Source organism: Pan paniscus, chromosome 7 (genome assembly GCF_029289425.2).
Source record: "Pan paniscus chromosome 7, NHGRI_mPanPan1-v2.0_pri, whole genome shotgun sequence".
NCBI classification, from domain to species: domain Eukaryota; kingdom Metazoa; phylum Chordata; class Mammalia; order Primates; family Hominidae; genus Pan; species Pan paniscus.
In genome coordinates, this window is record NC_073256.2 from 89,475,386 (window position 1) to 89,492,691 (window position 17,306).

General features: G+C 42.3%; 1 protein-coding gene across 13 annotated transcripts in view; it reads right to left on the minus strand.

Annotated features, from left to right (window-relative positions):
- The window catches only part of STAU2 (staufen double-stranded RNA binding protein 2), a 324,824-nt gene extending 308,204 nt beyond the window's left edge, over positions 1-16,620 (minus strand). For 4 of the 13 annotated variants that reach the window (XR_008626426.1, XR_008626428.2, XM_034966239.3 and 1 more), the window contains exon 1: positions 15,820-15,952. Coding sequence is in view for 5 of the 13 variants with exons in the window: in XM_024929783.4 (XP_024785551.1) it covers positions 16,424-16,477 (54 nt within the window). In the remaining 8 variants the exon portion in view is untranslated. Of the gene's footprint in view, positions 1-7,612; positions 7,679-9,090; positions 9,204-15,819; positions 15,953-16,423 lie in introns of those variants that run through there. The other 9 variants (XR_010112959.1, XM_063606824.1, XM_063606823.1 and 6 more) reach the window with 7 other exon arrangements.
- Between the last annotated feature and the right edge of the window lie 686 nt (positions 16,621-17,306).

The window sequence follows — 17,306 nt, forward strand, 5'->3', positions numbered from 1 at the left end:
GACATTGCACTCTGGGCTGGGTAACAGAGCAAGACTCCGTCTTTCAAAAAAAAAAAAAAAAGACAAAAAAAAAGAATGCATATTTTGCTGTTGCTGAATGTTCTGTATATGTCTGTTAGATCTAGTTGATTAATACTGTTGTTGAGGTCCTCTAGTCCCTTACTGATATTCTGTCTAGATGTTCTATCCATTGCTAACGTCAAAGCAAGCATTTTTTGACTGAATGACAAAAACTAAATTTTACATTGTTGGGTTCTGAATTTTGTTGTATTCCTCTAAATAGTGTTCTGGTGCAGTTAAGTTACTTGGAATCATTTGGAGCCTTCTGAGGACTCTTCCCAGTGCCCCATGTATTCTACAACATCCTTTACTCTGCATAGTAGGAACACGACTATTTGAAGCCTTATTGTGAACTCTGGAAATTGTTTTTCTTAGTGCTTTCCAAGTGTTTTCTTCTCTGGCCTCAGGTAGGGCCTGTCAAGCATCTATGAAATCAGAACTCAGCAAAAGATTCCAGGAGAACCCTCTGGAGATCTCCAAAATGCATGCTCACTTGTTCATGCTCTCTTGCTTTTTAGTTTATGCCTCCCCAACGCCAATCCCAACCCCCTTAGCTCTTTTTTCTCTGGTACTCTGCCCTGTAATTCTAATCACCTTGATCTTCCCAAATTTTTATCTTTGTCTTTTTATCTCAGTAGGACTGCTGGGCTCTGTTTTGGTTCCTCCACACCTTGCACTGCAGCCAATAAACTGCCTCTAGGCTCTGCAGTAAGCTGTTACAATTGAAGGGCTTTACCTTCACTTGTTCCTATTCTCTCAGGGATCACAGTCTGGTGCTGCCTGTCCTCAATGTCTAAAAGCTATTGTTTATATATTTTATAAATTCCCAAGTTATTTAAAGAGGAAGAGTAGATTTTTGCTACATAACAAATTACCTCCAATTCTGTGGCTTTAAAAATCAAGCATTGGCCAGGCACGGTGACTCACGCCTGTAATTCCAGCACTTTGGGAGGCCAAGGCAGGAGGATCACCTGAGGTCAGGAATTTGAGACCAGCCTGCCCAACATGATGAAACCCCATCTCTACTAAAAATACAAAAAATTAGCCAGGTGCGGTGGTGCACGTCTGTAATCCCAGCTACTCAGGAGGCTGAGGCAGGAGAATCACCTGAACCTGGGAGACAGAGGTTGCAGTGAGCTGAGATCGTACCACTGCACTCTAGCCTGGGTGACAGACCAAGACTTCAACTCAAAAAAAGCTAAAAAAAATTTAAAAACAAGCATTTCTTTTTTTCACACAGTTTCTGAGGGTTGGCAATCAGGGAACAGCTTAGATGGGTAGTTCTGGCTCAGGATCTCTCATGAGGTTGCAGTCAAGATGTCAGCAGGACAGATGTTTAGGACTGGAAGCTTGAAAGCTGAGACATCTGCTTCCAAGAAGGCTCGTTTACATGCTGTTGGCTAGAGAGGCCTCAGTTCCTTGTTGGCTGTTGGCAGGAGGCCTCAGTTTCCCACAGCATGGGCCTCCCCATCGGGCCATTCACAACATGGCAGCTAACTATTCTCAGAGTGAGTAATCCAAGGTTGGGGGTAGTGAGGGGAAGGAGGCGGAGCCACATTTGTATTATAAATAACCTATCCTAAGAAATGATCCATCACTTCTGTTACATTCTATTGGTTCCACAGATAAACTTCAATATAGTGTGTATGGGGATTACACCATGGTGTAAATATCGGGATGCCGGGATCATTGGGGGCCATCTTGGAAGCTGGCTACATATAAAATAAATCCAGTTCCCATTATACCAGCATGGGGGAAAGTAGAAGTCTTTCTTACACATTTTTAACCTCCTTATGTTTACTATTTTTCTTATCCCCTAACTGTAGGCTATATTCTATGGCTACAAGAGACATGAGCAGATTACAGAGCTCCACACCCAGTCTTGGAAAGAAAAGTAACTACTACTAAGTAGCAGCAACTTTTAAGAGAAAAGAATAGAGTTCCTGGTGCTTGTGGCAAGAAGCAGGAGGACCTCGAAGCCAATCTGGGCTTGAGAAGTGGTTCATTCCCCCAAATACTTCACTCAATGATCTACCTAAATGTCTGCCGTCTGCCCTCCTTTCCCACCAATTTCCAGTCAGGCAGCAATAGCCAACAGCAATATTAATAGTAAAATTAATAGCAGTAGTACCAGCACCAATGCTAAGCATTTTGCCTTTGTTATCTCAATTACCCCTCACAACAAACCTCTGAGATAGCTGTCATTATTCCTTACACTCTAGACTTTGTTTCTTGGTAGTCATACTCTGGTCTTACACTATCCAGTGTAATAAAAACTTTTTTTTTTTTTTTTAATAACACCTGGCTCCCTCTTGCCCTACACGGTTCTGCTACTCCTTTGACACGGAAAAATTCTGTCTTGTCCTGCCTGTCATCCCTTCCACTTCAGTTAGGCCTTAAAGCTTCCGCTTAGCTACCATGTTCCCAATATCTACTATCAAACCTCACTAAAAAGAATCACCAGACTATTTTGATCCCTGTAAATTCCCAGTTGCTAGGCTCTCCCAATACTACAACCACCTAATATAGACTTTTCCAATTCCTTAGGACACATTGACCTGTCAAGCCTACCTCACCAGCTAATCTCCAAAACTTGGCCCTACTTCAGCTACTCATTTAAAAATATTATTCACAGCATGTATCTTCGTAATTTATATTTGCTGTAGCTTACTGCTAAAATGAGTTCCTTTTCCCGGGGGACCTATAATTAATGATCAGGGAGAAAGGCCCAAAATATACCATACTGGTAAATATTATGGTACCCCAGAAACTAGTATACTCCCATTGGTTATCTGTTGAATAATGACTGAAAAGTATAAAGTAATGATTATAAATACTAACTCAGAAAATTATCAGAGGGCATAATCCAAAGAATATTATTTACAAATATTATTTACAAATAAAAAGAAATAGATGACAGTAGACATATATGAGCAATCCACAAAAGGCAAAACACGAAAGAACAAAAAATATTTAAATATTATAGAAACACAAAATAAAATACCACCTTTTGTCAGACAGATTAGCAAAGACTGAAATTTTGTCAAGGAAGTAAGGAAACAGGTAGATACACTTCTGGCAGATATAATTTTGTCTTTTTGGGAGCTATACACCAAATATCTTTAAAATCCACATACATCTTTGACTAGTATTTCCATTTCTAATAATTAATTCTAAGAAAATAATTGGACAAAGAGATATACATTAAAAAAATTTACTATGGCACTAACTACAATATAAAAATCTGTCCAACAATAAGGGCTTGGTTAAATTTTAGTACATCCAAACTAAGAATTATTATTAAATCACTTCAAAACATTACATATTGTATAATCCCAGTTTTTAAAAAGTAACATATATTCACATAAAAACATACCTGCACAGAAAAAAAATCTAGAAGTATACACCCCAAAATGTTACCAGTGATTATCTCTGTAAAAGAAGTGGAATTTTTTGTGATTTTTTTTGTTTGTTTTTCAGGGTTTGTTTTTTTTTTTTTTTTGCTTATCACACCTAATTTTCTACAGTAAGCATAAGTTGCACATGGATAATAACACACATTCTTAAAAGGCAAAAACAACAACTATGATCACAATTTAAAGGCAGAAAAGTGCTATTATCTTAACAGAACATGGAACATCCATGTTCTATGATAATAATAAAGTTAGGCAAAGTTAATATCAAATAACCTGATATTCAATAGCCTAGTTTTTAATTAGTTTTAGTAACACATATGGAAGAATCTGTTATGAATAAAAAACCATGTAGGCCAGGCACGGTGGCTCACGCCTGTAATCCCAGCACTTTGAAAGGCCAAGGCAGGCAGACCACGAGGTCAGAAGTTCGAGACCAGCCTGACCAACATGGTGAAACTCCATCTCTACTAAGAATACAAAAATTAGCCAGGCGTGGTGGCATGCGCTTGTGATCCCAGCTACTCAGGTGGCTGAAACAGAAGAATTGCTTGAATTCGGAAGGCGGAGGATGCAGTGAGCCAAGATCATGCCACTGCACTCCAGCATGGGCAACAGAGTGAGACTCCATCTCAAAAAAAAAAATAAAAAAGCATCTAATTCAGGTATTTTAAGAAAACAAAAGCCTTCCCAAATAAAAATGTAGTACTAATCCTAGAGACAACGTTGAAAATCACGTAGTAAAAATCTCAACTGTTTCAAGCTGAGAATCAACTTAAATCCCCTTTGCATGCCTAGGGTCTCATTCTGTTACCCAGGCTGGAGTGCAGTGGTATGATCACAGTTCACTGCAGCCTCAATCTCCCAGGCTCAAGTGATCCTCCACCCCAGCCTCCCAAGTAGCTGAGACTACAGGCATGTGTCACCATATCTAACTTTTTTTATTTTTTGTAGAGACAGGGTCCTACTATGTTGCCCAAGCTGGTCTCGAAATCCTGGGCTCAAGCAATCCTCCTGCTTCAGCCTCCCAAAGTGCTGGGATTACAGGCATGGGCCACCACACTGGGCCCCTTTACACATTTACCTTGAGAACCCTCGCTGTTATGAGAAAGTGGTTGCCCAGAAAGTAAGATTCAAAAATCACTCATGAATTTAAGAATTCAACTCTATGTTTAGCTGAAGAGAGTCTTCATCTCAGACTTGAACAGTTTGGGGGATGACAGTTATAGTCAGTAACAAGAAGTGGGGGGGGTCTCTTAAATTGTTCTAGGAATACACTTCTGTTAAGATTGAGCATCCTAAATCCAAAAATCTGAAATCCAAAATCTCCAAGATTTCAAACTTCTTTTGTACCAACATAATGCTCAAAGGAAATGCTCATTGGAGCATTTTGGATTTTGGATTTTTGGATTAGGGATGCTCAACCTGTAGGCAAAATTCCAAAATCTAAAAAAATCTGAAATCCAAAACACTTCCAGTGCCAAGCATTTTGGATAAGGAATACTCAACCTGTACAATTTAAGTATGTATATCTCCAGGCACTGTGTATGATTTCTAGCCAACATCCAGGGAATTGCTTGTGGCCATGTAGAGAATTGCCTAGGAACTGTTTGCAATGCCTGATTCAACATGACCTGCAACATAGCCAGTTAGTAAATCCTCATTAGGACTAATCCATAAACTATAATTTTCAATGAAGTTGGCTAGCATAAAATGGTCATTTCCAAATGTCTGTGGCAGAAGATGAAAAATTATTTTAATTGTAACCAAATAATTAATGGCAGGTATCCATAGAAAGTTATTTAGTGGCAACTTCACACCTATAACAGTTTGCAAATAAGGTCTCATAATGCTTCCACTGGGATTTGAGAGCAGCTGTGAGGAAACAGGAAGCACTAAGCACAGGACAGCACTACGATTTCTTTAAATTATTAGTAATGTTTTTGATTAAAGTAATTTTTGTTGCACTAGGGAAGTTTCTAGTAGAGGAGAAAACTAAATAACAACTTTACATGAGGGAGAGTTAGTTGCATTTGTGTAACACAAGCAGCATATAACACCAAAACTGACAACATAATTACGTGGTTATTGTTGAAAAATAAATATCTCCTTGCTTTAGTGACAACTCTAGCACCATTCATATATTCATACACCCAACAAATAAATGTATGAAAACTATTTACATTGTTTATTCTAGGACCTGGAGATATAAGAGTAAACAAGAAAAGTCACTGTCTGTCTTCATGAAACATACTGTCTAACAAGGGAGACACATGTTACAACAAATAATTACATATTTGACTATAACTACAAATGTCGTGTTATTAAACTAAAGAGCAAGGTGCTATAACAGCATATAGCAGGACTGCAGTCAAGCAAGCCAAACCCAGGGGTGGGGAAGAGAGGTCCAGCAGAGGAAATCTGTGCAAATCCCTGTAGCCAGAACAACCTTACCCAATCTAGGAACTGAAACGGTCCAGTAAAACTGAAGCACTGAGATTATTTCTAGGGCACACATTAAGTCTAAGATGTATAAAGACATCCAAGAGATCAAGGTGGTAAATGCTACATGAGTTTGGAGCTCAGAAAAAAAGGTCTAGACCAGGTATAAACTTGGAAGTCATTAGCTTAGAGATGGCATGGGATGCACAGGAACTAGAAATTTCTTTGGCAAGGTGAGCAGGACTATATATCGGAAGGCAGGCGGTCAAGATTACTTTCTTTTTTTTGGAACGAGTCTCGCTCTGTAGCCCAGGCTGGAGTGCAGTGGTGTGATCTCAGCTCACTGCAACCTCCGCCTGCTGGGTTCAAGCAACTCTTCTGCCTCAGCCTCCCAAGTAGCTGGGACTACAGGTGTGCACCACCACGACTGGCTGATTTTTTTTATATTTTTAGTAGAGATGGGGTTTCACCATGTTGGCCATGCTGGTCTTGATCTCCTGATCTCAGGTGATCTACCTGCCTTGGCCTCCCAAAGTGCTGGGATTACAGGCGTGAGTGACCACGCCTGGCCAAGATTACTTTTTTTTTTTTTTTTTTTGAGACAGAGTCTCACTCTTTTTGCCCAGGGTGGAGTGCAATGGCGCGATCTTGGCTCACCGCAACCTCCGCCTCCCGGGTTCAAGTGATTCTCCTGCCTCAGCCTCCCGAGTAGCTGGGATTACAGGCACGCACCACCATGCCTGGCTAATTTTGTATTTTTTAGTAGAGACAGGGTTTCCCCATGTTGGCCAGGCTGGTCTCGGACTCCCAACCTCAGGTGATCTGCCCGCCTTGGCCTCCCAAAGTGCTGGGATTACAGGCGTGAGCCACTGTGCCCAGTCGATTACTTTCTTAATCACAGGGGAAAAAAAAAAAAGTTTAATTACTTCTCTGTTGATTTGCAATCAAAAGAAATAAAAGTATTTTGTTTCTTTCCTTTTTTTTTTTTGTTTTTAAAAGACAGGGTCTTACTATGTTACCCAGTCTGGCTCAAACTCCTGGGCTCAAGAGATCCTCCCACCTCACCTCAGAAAGTGCTGGGACTACAGGTGTGAGCCACCCAGCCTGGCCAAAAGTATTTTCTAACACTATATAGTTATGATACAATGTTCTATTTGATCGGGAAAGGTAAAATTAAATGTATAAAGTTCTTGGAGAAACGTCAAGAACTAAGAAAAACACTTCTTTCAGTGAGTCTAAAGTATTATATGCTGTAGTTTATCAGGGCACTTCCTTCTAGTGTTTTTCAGTGCCCTGGAAAGTGAACCTTTTTTTAAAAAAAAAAAAAAAAACAGATACAACTACTTCACAAGATTTGTCACTAAAAATGCTTTGAGTCTGCAGAACTGCCACCTACTGAAGCTGTATCATGATCATAAGCATTCTGAACACATTAACAAGTCCTAAAGGGATGTGACATCAAGAACAGACAAACCTTCTGCCTTGCACAACCAGAAGTTATCAACTTTCAGAAGATCATTCTAATCCTTAAACAACCTGCCCTACACAGCCTCCAATGATGACTATACAGTAGGTAACTGCTTTAAAAAGTGATGAGTCAGGTTACAGTTATAGAAAAGAAAAGCTGAGTTAAAATGTTCCACAATTTACAGCCAAAGCACCATGTAAGCATGAAAAATGCCTTAACACAAACTCACCTGATTTATTTGAAGCATGTTAAGACAATATTGACCAAACTGCTGTATCCCTCACGGCTCCAAAAACTGGAAAACGAAAATGAAGAAATAAAGTTCAACTTAGCTGATAACCTCAATGACTGGTATTTTAAACACATGTCCTTGATCAAAATCAAATATAAAATGTAATTTATCCAGATCTCCATAGAACTTTCTATGATGATAAAAATGTTCTGTACTTGCACTGTCCAATCTGGTAGTCATTAGCCACATGTGGCTACTGAGCACTTGAAATGTGGCTAGAGCAATCAAGAAAATAGATGTTTAATTTTCTTTCATGTTCACTTGAATAACTACGTCACTAGTAGCCACCATACTGGACAGTACAGATCTGAACAAAGCTCCTTCTGCTTCTAGACTTCTAAGACAATCCCAACAAAAGTGAAGCTGTTAAAAATAAATCTGAGAGTTTCAGGTTAATATTTAATGTATACTTCCCTTTTTGCAGTCCTGTTTTAAACAGCTTTGTTCCCATCTTCTACACGATAAATTAATCCTAAAGAAGATGCAACACCACAAGTATTCTCTTAGATGGTATGGAAAAGAGCATATAGTACAATTATCTTGCTGAATATTTTCTTTTTCTCTGTCATTTTGTCTGTTATCATCAGTATAAAAATAGTATGTATATTAAAATTTCAGGCTGGGCGTGGTAATCCCAGCATTTTGGGAGGCCAAGGTGGGTGGATCATTTGAGTTCAGGAGTTCGGGACCAGCCTGGCCAACATGGTGAAAACCCTGCCTCTACTAAAAATACAAAAATTAGCCGGGCATGGTGGCGCTCGCCTGTAATCTCAGCTACTCAGGAGGCTGAGGCAGGAGAATTGCTTGAACCCAGGAGGCAGAGGTTGCAGTGAGCCGAGATTGCGCCATTGCACTCCAGCCTAGGCGACAGAGCGAGACTCCATCTCAAAAAAAAAAAAAAAAAAAAAATTTAATTTGAAAACAGATGCCAATGAAGGGCAGGAAAGTCCAAATTATAAACAAATAAATCATGAGATCTTGTAATGAAAAAAAGTTTATATAAAATATAAATTATATACAGACCTCTCCCCTAAAAATTATCTAAAGCAACAACACAATTGTGATACACAGCAAAAGGCCTATATCTAATCACTTGTGTAGAAACTGTTATGCTGCTAAATTTTAATATTGAACTTTCCCCTGGAAGCAAACGTTTTGTAAGTACACACATACATACACAAACACACACCCATATTTGGCTACCATTTTTTTCAAGATGACAAACTAGAGTCCATTCAAAATGACTTTGAAAACTTTAATATTTTTCTTACAATAGTGTCCTCAGCATCTGCATCAATTTTTATTTATTTTCTAATTACTGTCACATTTCCTATGAGAACGGGATGCTGTATAAAGAGCACACAGCCTGGATATTGGTGAATTTGAGTTTTAGTCAAAGTTCTTCAGGAGATTACCTTCTGAGCCTTGGTTCAAATTACTTTGTGTATCTTTGAGTTCTTCTTTTTCTGTCTTCTTTTTTTTCTTCAATCTTTAAAAAGTAAGCTAAATTCCTTGTGGTAGGCAGCCTCTAACAAACAGAATATAGCAGAAATAATGAGATACCACTTCCAAGATTAGGTTATAAAAATTCTTAGGTGTCACCTTCTCTCACTCATTTGCTCAGAGGGAGGCAGATGCCAAACTGTGGTGCCCTTTGGAGAGGCCCGTGTGGCAAAGAACAGAGAAAAGCCTCTGGCCAACAGCCAGCAAAAATTGATTTCTTCAGTCCAAGAGCCCCAGGAAACTGAACCCTGCAAGAGCCACATGAATGAGTTCAGAAACAGATCTTCCACCAGTAGAGCTTCCAGATGTGACTGCAACCCCAACTGACAGCTTGACTACCACCTCTTTTATGAGCCACAGGCACCCAGCTAAGCTGCACCCAGATTTCTAACCCACAGAAACTGTAAGATAATGTTTGTTGTCTTACGTCCTTAAATTCTGGTGCAATGTGCTATGCAACAATAAATAAGACTATCCTGTCCAACTCTATAATTCAATACTCCCATGGTGCTTTAGGTATTAATTAATATTTGGATAGGCAAAAAAAATAAAATAAAATCCCTGTTCAACATGAGCAAATGAGTAACATTAGAACTTCAAAGTGGCAAATTATAAAACTTAAACATTTATATTTTCAATTCAAAAAATGAGATTATTAACAAGTGTAGCATTAGTCATATGGTGTTAAAATACACTCGCTTTCAATAGGAATGGAGTATCTCATTAAAAAAATACACTAGCTATAACTTAAAATACAAACACAACCAATCATCTTTTTCTTTTTTTAACTGAAAACAGTTCATTTAAAAAGTAAAGTGTGAATAACCACTAAAGCATCTCAGTGATTTAGTGTCCCTTGCTTTCTAGAATTTATCATTACTGGTCGGGTGCAGTGGCTCACGCTTGTAATCTCAGCACTCTGGGAGGCCGAGGTGGGGGTATCACCTGAGGTCAGGAGTTCAAGACCAGCCTGGCCAACATGGTGAAACCCTGTCTCTACTAAAAATACAAAAATTAGCTGGGCATGGTAACACATGCCTGTAATCCCAGCTACTCGGGAGGCTGAGGCAGAAGAAATAAATGCTTGAACCCAGGAGGCCAAGGTTGCAGTGAGCCAAGATCATGACACTGCACTCCAGCCCAGGTGACAGAGCAAGACTTCATCTCAGAAAAAAAAAAAAAAAATTAACATTATTAAGCATTCACCAACTTTGAAAAACTCCATTTTGTCTTTATTAGTATACGTTTCTAAAGTTACAAATGCTTATCTACAGATCTCTATGTATTTCTTCAATATTAGAGGCTGATAACACTGGTGGCTGATTCCAAGCAGCAAGCAGAGTAAGATATTGGGGTACCTTTTTGAAAGTTCTAACCTTCTTTTTTTTTTTCTTTTTTTTGAGACGGAGTCTCGCCCTGTCACCCAGACTGGAGTGCAACAGCTCAATCTCAGCTCACTGCAACCTCCACCTACCAGGCTCAAGTGATTCTCCTGCCTCAGCCTCCCCAGTAGCTGGGGATACAGGTACACACCACCATGCCTGGCTAATTTTTGTATTTTTTGTAGAGACGGGGTTTCACCATGTTGGCCAGCCTGGTCTCGAAATCCTGGCCTCGGGTGATCCATCTGCCTCGGCCTCCCAAAGTGCCAAGATTACAGGCGTGAGCCACCACGCCCAGCCCGAAAGTTCTAGTCTTCTGACACAGAAAAGATATTCCATGAAGTAACAAAAAATAAAACTTTATGAACATAAAATTAACCATACGATTTAAATATTCTGTAAGCCTTTTCTTTACAATATAAAGAGCTGTAGAAATTAAAACACATGAAACTAATGTCTATAACAGCACTCTGTAATTGGCTAACATTCTGAAAATTATACTTTTTTAAGCAAACCAGTTATATTAGATTTACATCAATTTAAAAATTGTAATTTGTAATTATACCATGGACAATTCAGAATGTTCACAGTGGCACGTCTTTAAGACTCTGTTTCTACTTTAAAGACACGCCCAGTCTACTGTCACATATTTTAAACAATTTGCTAAAATATCAAGACATATCAATAAAATGCAGAGCAGTTTTATGCTACCTATGGTTTCATAAAATCCACCTCCTCAGCTGGGTGTGGTGGCTCACGCCTGTAATCCCAGCACTTTTGGAGTCTGACGCGGACGGATCACCTGAGGTCAGGAGTTCGAGACTAGCCTGGCCAACACGGCAAAATCGTCTCTACTAAAAATACAAAAATTAGCCAGGCATGGAGGCATGCACCTGTAGTCCAGGTACTCGGGAGGCTGAGGCAGGAGAATCGCTTGAACCCAGGAGGCGGAGGCTGCAGTGAGTGAAGATTGTGCCACTGCACTCTAGCCTGGGTGACAGAGTAAGACTCCATCTCAAAAAATAAAAATAATAAAAAAAAAATCCACCTCCTCTATCAAAAAAGTTTCCAGCTACAGTTGATTCCAATTACAACTAAGCGCTTTTAGAGAAATGTATCCACGCGTCCCAAAAATGCCCTATCTGGTCAGGCATATGAAGACAGGCAATTCTAGATTCCAAACTACTAAATGAAAACAAGCAGGATTATAGGGAGACGGCTGGGGAAGACGTGATGCTCATGAAGAATGGCCCAACCTGTAACTGCAATGTACTGCTGATATAAGTCGTACTTTAATTATGAATTACATTTTGCCCATCTGAGAAATTAAAAGCTGTACAGAAATCTATATAATCCCCAATAATTAAACTGCTTTATAAAACGGCACTGTTATTAAATATGTATAAATTTTTTATATCAGCACCCATCCTACAGTTGATAGGCAATTCTCACTTAAATGTCTTATTTGACAACATGAAAAGCAAAAAAAATTTACTATCCCTACTCTTAGACTACAAACTGCTACAAAACTATCAATTCAATGCTTATTACTCTAAAAAAGATATACGGTCCTTTAAAGAGCTTTTTAAAATGTTTTTCATTTTGATTTTTCAAAGTGGGTACCCAAAAACACTGCTTTTATGTAAGGAAAACAGAAGTCTTACGCCACAAACTATTCTAGTGGAAAACTCTAAATAACACAGGCCAGAAAAAAAAAAAGGAAACTAACATTTATCAGACACCAATTGTATACGCTAGGTGCCACATTTTGCCATTTTTACATCAACTCATTTAATCCTCATCATCCTGGGATGTAGGCATTATCTCCATTTTTCTAGAGGTTGGGTTATTTGCCTACAGTCACACTGCTAGGTTTAGAACAGTTCATTCTGGCCCAAAGTCGTCTTTTCTTCACTATACACCAAATTATAAAAGACTTGCCTTCTTTTTAATTTTTTTTTTTTTTTTTGAGACGGAGTTCCACTCTTGTTGCCCAGGCTGGAGTGCAATGGGCACCATGTCGGCTCACCGCAAGCTCCGCCTCCTGGGTTCAAACGATTCTCCTGCCTCAGCCTCCTGAGTAGCTGCGATTACAGGCATGCGCCACCACAGCCGGCTAATTTTACATTTTTAGTAGAGACGGGGTTTCTCCATGTTCGTCAGGCTGGTCTCAAACTCCCAACCCTCAGGTGATTCACCCACCTCGGCCTCCCAAAGTGCTGGGATTACAAGCATGAGCCACCGTGCCCGGACTTTTTTTTTTTTTTTGAGACTGAGTCTCAGTCTGTCACCCAGGCTGGAGTGCAATGGCGCCATCTCAGCTCACTGCAACCTCTGCCTCCCGGGTTCAAGTGATTCTCCTGCCTCAGCCTCTCGAGTAGCTGGGATTACAGGCGCGCACCACCACACCCAGCTAATTTTTGTATTTTTAGTAGAGACGGGGTTTCACCATGTTGGCCAGGCTGGTCTCGAACTCCTGACCTCCTGATCCACCTGCCTCAGCCTCCCAAAGTGCTGGGATTACAGGCATGAGCCACCCCACCTGGCCAATTTTTTTTATTTTCTATGATCAGCTTGGTGAAAAATAAAAGATTTGCCTTCTTATAATTTTTCCTGGAACAAAGTCAAGGGCTTGACCTCTAGGACAACATAATGGCAAAGCTCCTATATAGAACTTGGGGAGGATTATTTAAAATCAAACGATGCACACATAAATAAAAATGATAATTATTACTGATTCTAGACATCTAATATTTTGTGTACCTATAAGAGGCACAAATATATCTATATGTGAATAATCATACTGTGCGTGTCTCAAACAATGCAGTCTAAGAGAATTCAATTTTGCAGTATCTAGAGTTTTCCCTCTTTATTATGATCTGTACCTATAAATGATCAGATTCCCAGCACTGAACGTGCACAAAACAAGATAATAATAGGAATAAAGAGAAGGGTAGGCACAAAGGAAAAAAAAAAAAAAAACCTACCATATCTTCTAGAACCTAAACAGGAAAACCGCTCTGCCTCGATTTCTGGATTGTTTGTATATTTAAAAGCTTGATGACTATCTTAGATTTTTTTTATATTCATACTATTTGTTGAAAAGCAAACCAAGCCACTCTTCCTAGCACTTCATTCCAGACAAGCCAAGTAAGCTAAAATGTAAAATTTGCATGGTTTTCCAAGCTCAAGTATTTAGGAGTTAAGGACCACAATGTATGTAACTTACCCTTAAATGGTCCAGGGGAAAAATATTTTGTGTGTGATAGAGAGCAAATAATAAATGCATAAAATGTTAACAGGTGAATCTGAATAAAGGTTACAAAGATTTTCTTTGTATTATTCTTATTCTTGCAATTTTTCTGTAAGCTTGAAATTATTTCCAAATAAAGTTAAAATTTAAAAATTACACAGCATTTTATTTGAAATTAACAATACATACTTGGATTACACAGCAACATTCTTACAAATACAAAACACTGTTTTTATGGGGAAAAATGCAGTAATTTGTGAGCAAGTATGTACCATATCCTACCAACTTATCATCACTTAGGAATAAATTTCAGACTAGCCTACCATATAATAAAATATGGCAATAGTGACTTGACTTGAAACCATAGCAGGAAAACACAAACACACCAGATAGTTTGGCATAACTGCTTCGCAAATTTAATATAGGCCTGCTGCAAAATGCAGCAATCTACAATTAAAGTGTTATGTGATATCTCGTTTGCAGTAAGATACAAACTGAACAATGAAAACCTGGCCATACTACAAAACAGAGATGGAGAGTAAGTCTTGGTTTTGGTAGTTTTATTAAATAAGATTTTTCCACCGCAGCTCAGTTCACAATAGTGTACTTGAATCAACTAAAGAAAGCAAGGACGGGGAAGAAATATCCTGGAGAAATGTTGAAATCTTTTCTCCTCCAAGGTTACTATCACCCTGCCTGTCCATCACAATTTTGATTTCAAGTATTCACTATGCTGGTCTGAAACACAGGATGCATCAGAAGCCAAGTAATGCTCAGCAAAAGTTCACCAAAATTGTGAAAGCAAACATTAAATAATAAACGTTTTCAATTAACAGTAAAATATCTTTAAAGGATCATCTCTAGCCTTTCTTTCTGCAGGATCCACCCACTTTAAAATCCTTTGGTAAATTCCCAGGTCTACCCTAATTGAATGGTCCCTCTCTATCTGCTCAAGCAGTTCTTAACCCTTTGGAGTGGGGATGGGGGTAAAGGGACATCACAGCAAATATGGACCCTTACCAAAGAAAATTATTCACAAATGCAAAATTCTACACACATTTCCAAAGACTTCCAGAATCCCACGGCCATTACCCCCACCGCCTCCCTAAGAATCCCAGAGTGGCGTGCTTCTCAATGGCCTCTGCGGAGCACCCCCAGCCCCCAAGCCACAGCCCCCGGCTCGACCCCGAAGAGACTAGAGTTCCTGCTCTCACACAGCGGATTCCGTAACTGAGCTTTGTCTCCTCGCCCAACTCCCTTCACCCCGGCAAGGTCACTACCGCCAACTACCCCTTTAAGCCGAGCCATCACGGTAGGAGTTCGTAACAGCCACAGCAGAACTTGCCTGTCATAGGATATATTTTGTCCCCTCGGCCCCACCTACCCTCCCCATTTCGGCAAGTTACGTCTTTACCACTAGCCCATTCTACAGAAATAGCTGCCGCCGCCACCCTCCGGCGCGCCCCGGCCCCGCCGCTCCGCCTCCAGCGCCCCCAGGCCCATTTCCCGCAGACCCTCCCCGGGCCGCCCTCCCCGGCTCTACTCTAGGCGCTCCCTCTCCCTCGCAGCCACACCGTGGCTGCACTCGCCGTCCTCTCTTCCGGCCGCTACCACCCCGGCCCCCTAGAACCCCAGCCTCCCGCGCCCGCAGCCGCGTTCCTGCCTCCCCCACCTCCGCACCCCGACTTGGCCCGGCCTCCTCGCCTTCCTCCCGGCTCCTCCCCTCAGGACACCTGTGTCGTCCCACCCCCTCCACCACACACGCACCCCCCACCCCAATTCCTTCGCCTCCCGGTCCTCCCTCCCCCGCCGGTCTCCCCTCCCCGCTGCTGCCCCGAGAGCCCGATGTGGGAGGGAAGGCGCGGGGGAGGGGAGGCCGCGAAGGGGGCTGCTCTTCTCCGGGTTCCCCGTGCTGCGGAACTGCAGGGCTCCCCAGCGCCCTCTGCCTTCCTCGCCGGCGGCGCGGAAGTCGGGGTCTCCCGGGCGCCCCCGATGAGGGTATTTACCTTCTTGCCGGGGACACTTTGCAGACGGCTCCAACATTGGCAAACACTACAGAGAACTGACCCCGCTCGGCCGCCGCCGGCTTCCACCCCTCGGGCTCCCCGCCCCCCGCCTCCGCCCGCCTCCGCCCGCCTCCCCGGCGCTCCCGCCGCGCCCTCCCGCGCTCGCGCCGCGCGCCCCCGCCTGCGCAGCCGCTCCCGCGCCCCAGCACGCCCGGCCGGCGCGCGCGCCCGGCACCGGCTCTACCTCCACTCCGCCTCCCGCCGGCCCGCGACCAAGCGCGGCCATTGTTCGCGACGCAGCTCCCGCCCCCTGGCGGCTGCCGGGCCCCAGCAGCTGCAGGCTCTGCGGGGCTAGCGGCGGCGAGCTGGGCCCCTGGGCGAGGGCCATTCCCGGGGGGCTTGGGCACGCGGGCGAGCGACTGCGCAAGGAGCGCGCCCGGTCCGCAGTCTCCTCGTCCCCGGCGCGACTCCCCGCCCCCTCGTCTGCCAAGGGTGGGCCTGGGGCAGCCCCTTCCACACCTGCAACTCGGCAACTTCCTTCCCCGCCCGACTGACCGTCTGTTCTTTCTGGTCCGCACCCCGTGCTCTGATTCCCCGCTCGTACCTTTCCCAGGCTCTCTGGCTGCCCCTCTGTGCTGTGCAGGGGACGCGCGACCATCCCGCGTCTGCTCCGGCCGCCGCTGTGCGACGCACGGTTTAGCGGATCTTGCACCTTTCTAGACGGGGGTGGGGGCGGGGAGGAGGTTGCTTCACCGTCTCGCCCAGCAAACACCAGGGATCCGTGATCACCTGCTCGCCAGACCTCCTCTTCTACCGAAAATATTAGTCACATGAAAAAGAATCCTTGGAGCCAAAAATGAGAACCATTGAAAACAATGCCCTGAATCCTAGATTTATGAGGCAAGAGTGCCAGAAAACAGAAATTACGTCTTGATTCGTCCTGGTTTTGATGTGGATTACTTTTGTCTAGATAACTTCAACCCAGTTAAGCTCGATGAAACTGAACACTTCGTTTAGTAACCGGCACCAAAAATAATCTGACAAAGAAATTTCGAAATAGAACTATTAGTGTGTTTTCACAAACTTACTCGTTTGCAACGTTATTTCTAGGGTTTCTTCCCAGTGTCACTTCTCTGACTGAGAAATGTCTCCCAGGCCGGTGATTTCAGTCATCATCTAAAACCAATCTCATGTCTGCACCTGGGAAGGTAGTGTGTGTCCTGGTTAACAGCAAGGGCGCCAGAGTCAGATAACCAAGGCTGGATATCCGCTTGCTAACTGGTGAGGAGACCACGGGCATGTTACTTATCCTGTGCATCAAGAGGAGACTACATGTGATAGATAGTTCGTATTTAAATGTGACAATACATATGAAGCCCTTTAAATAGGACCGGGCATGTAGTACCTCTCCTGGTACAATGTTAGCTACAGCTATATTTTTCCTCCCAGAACTCCTTCCTATGCTCCTTTCCCCCCTTTTCACCTCT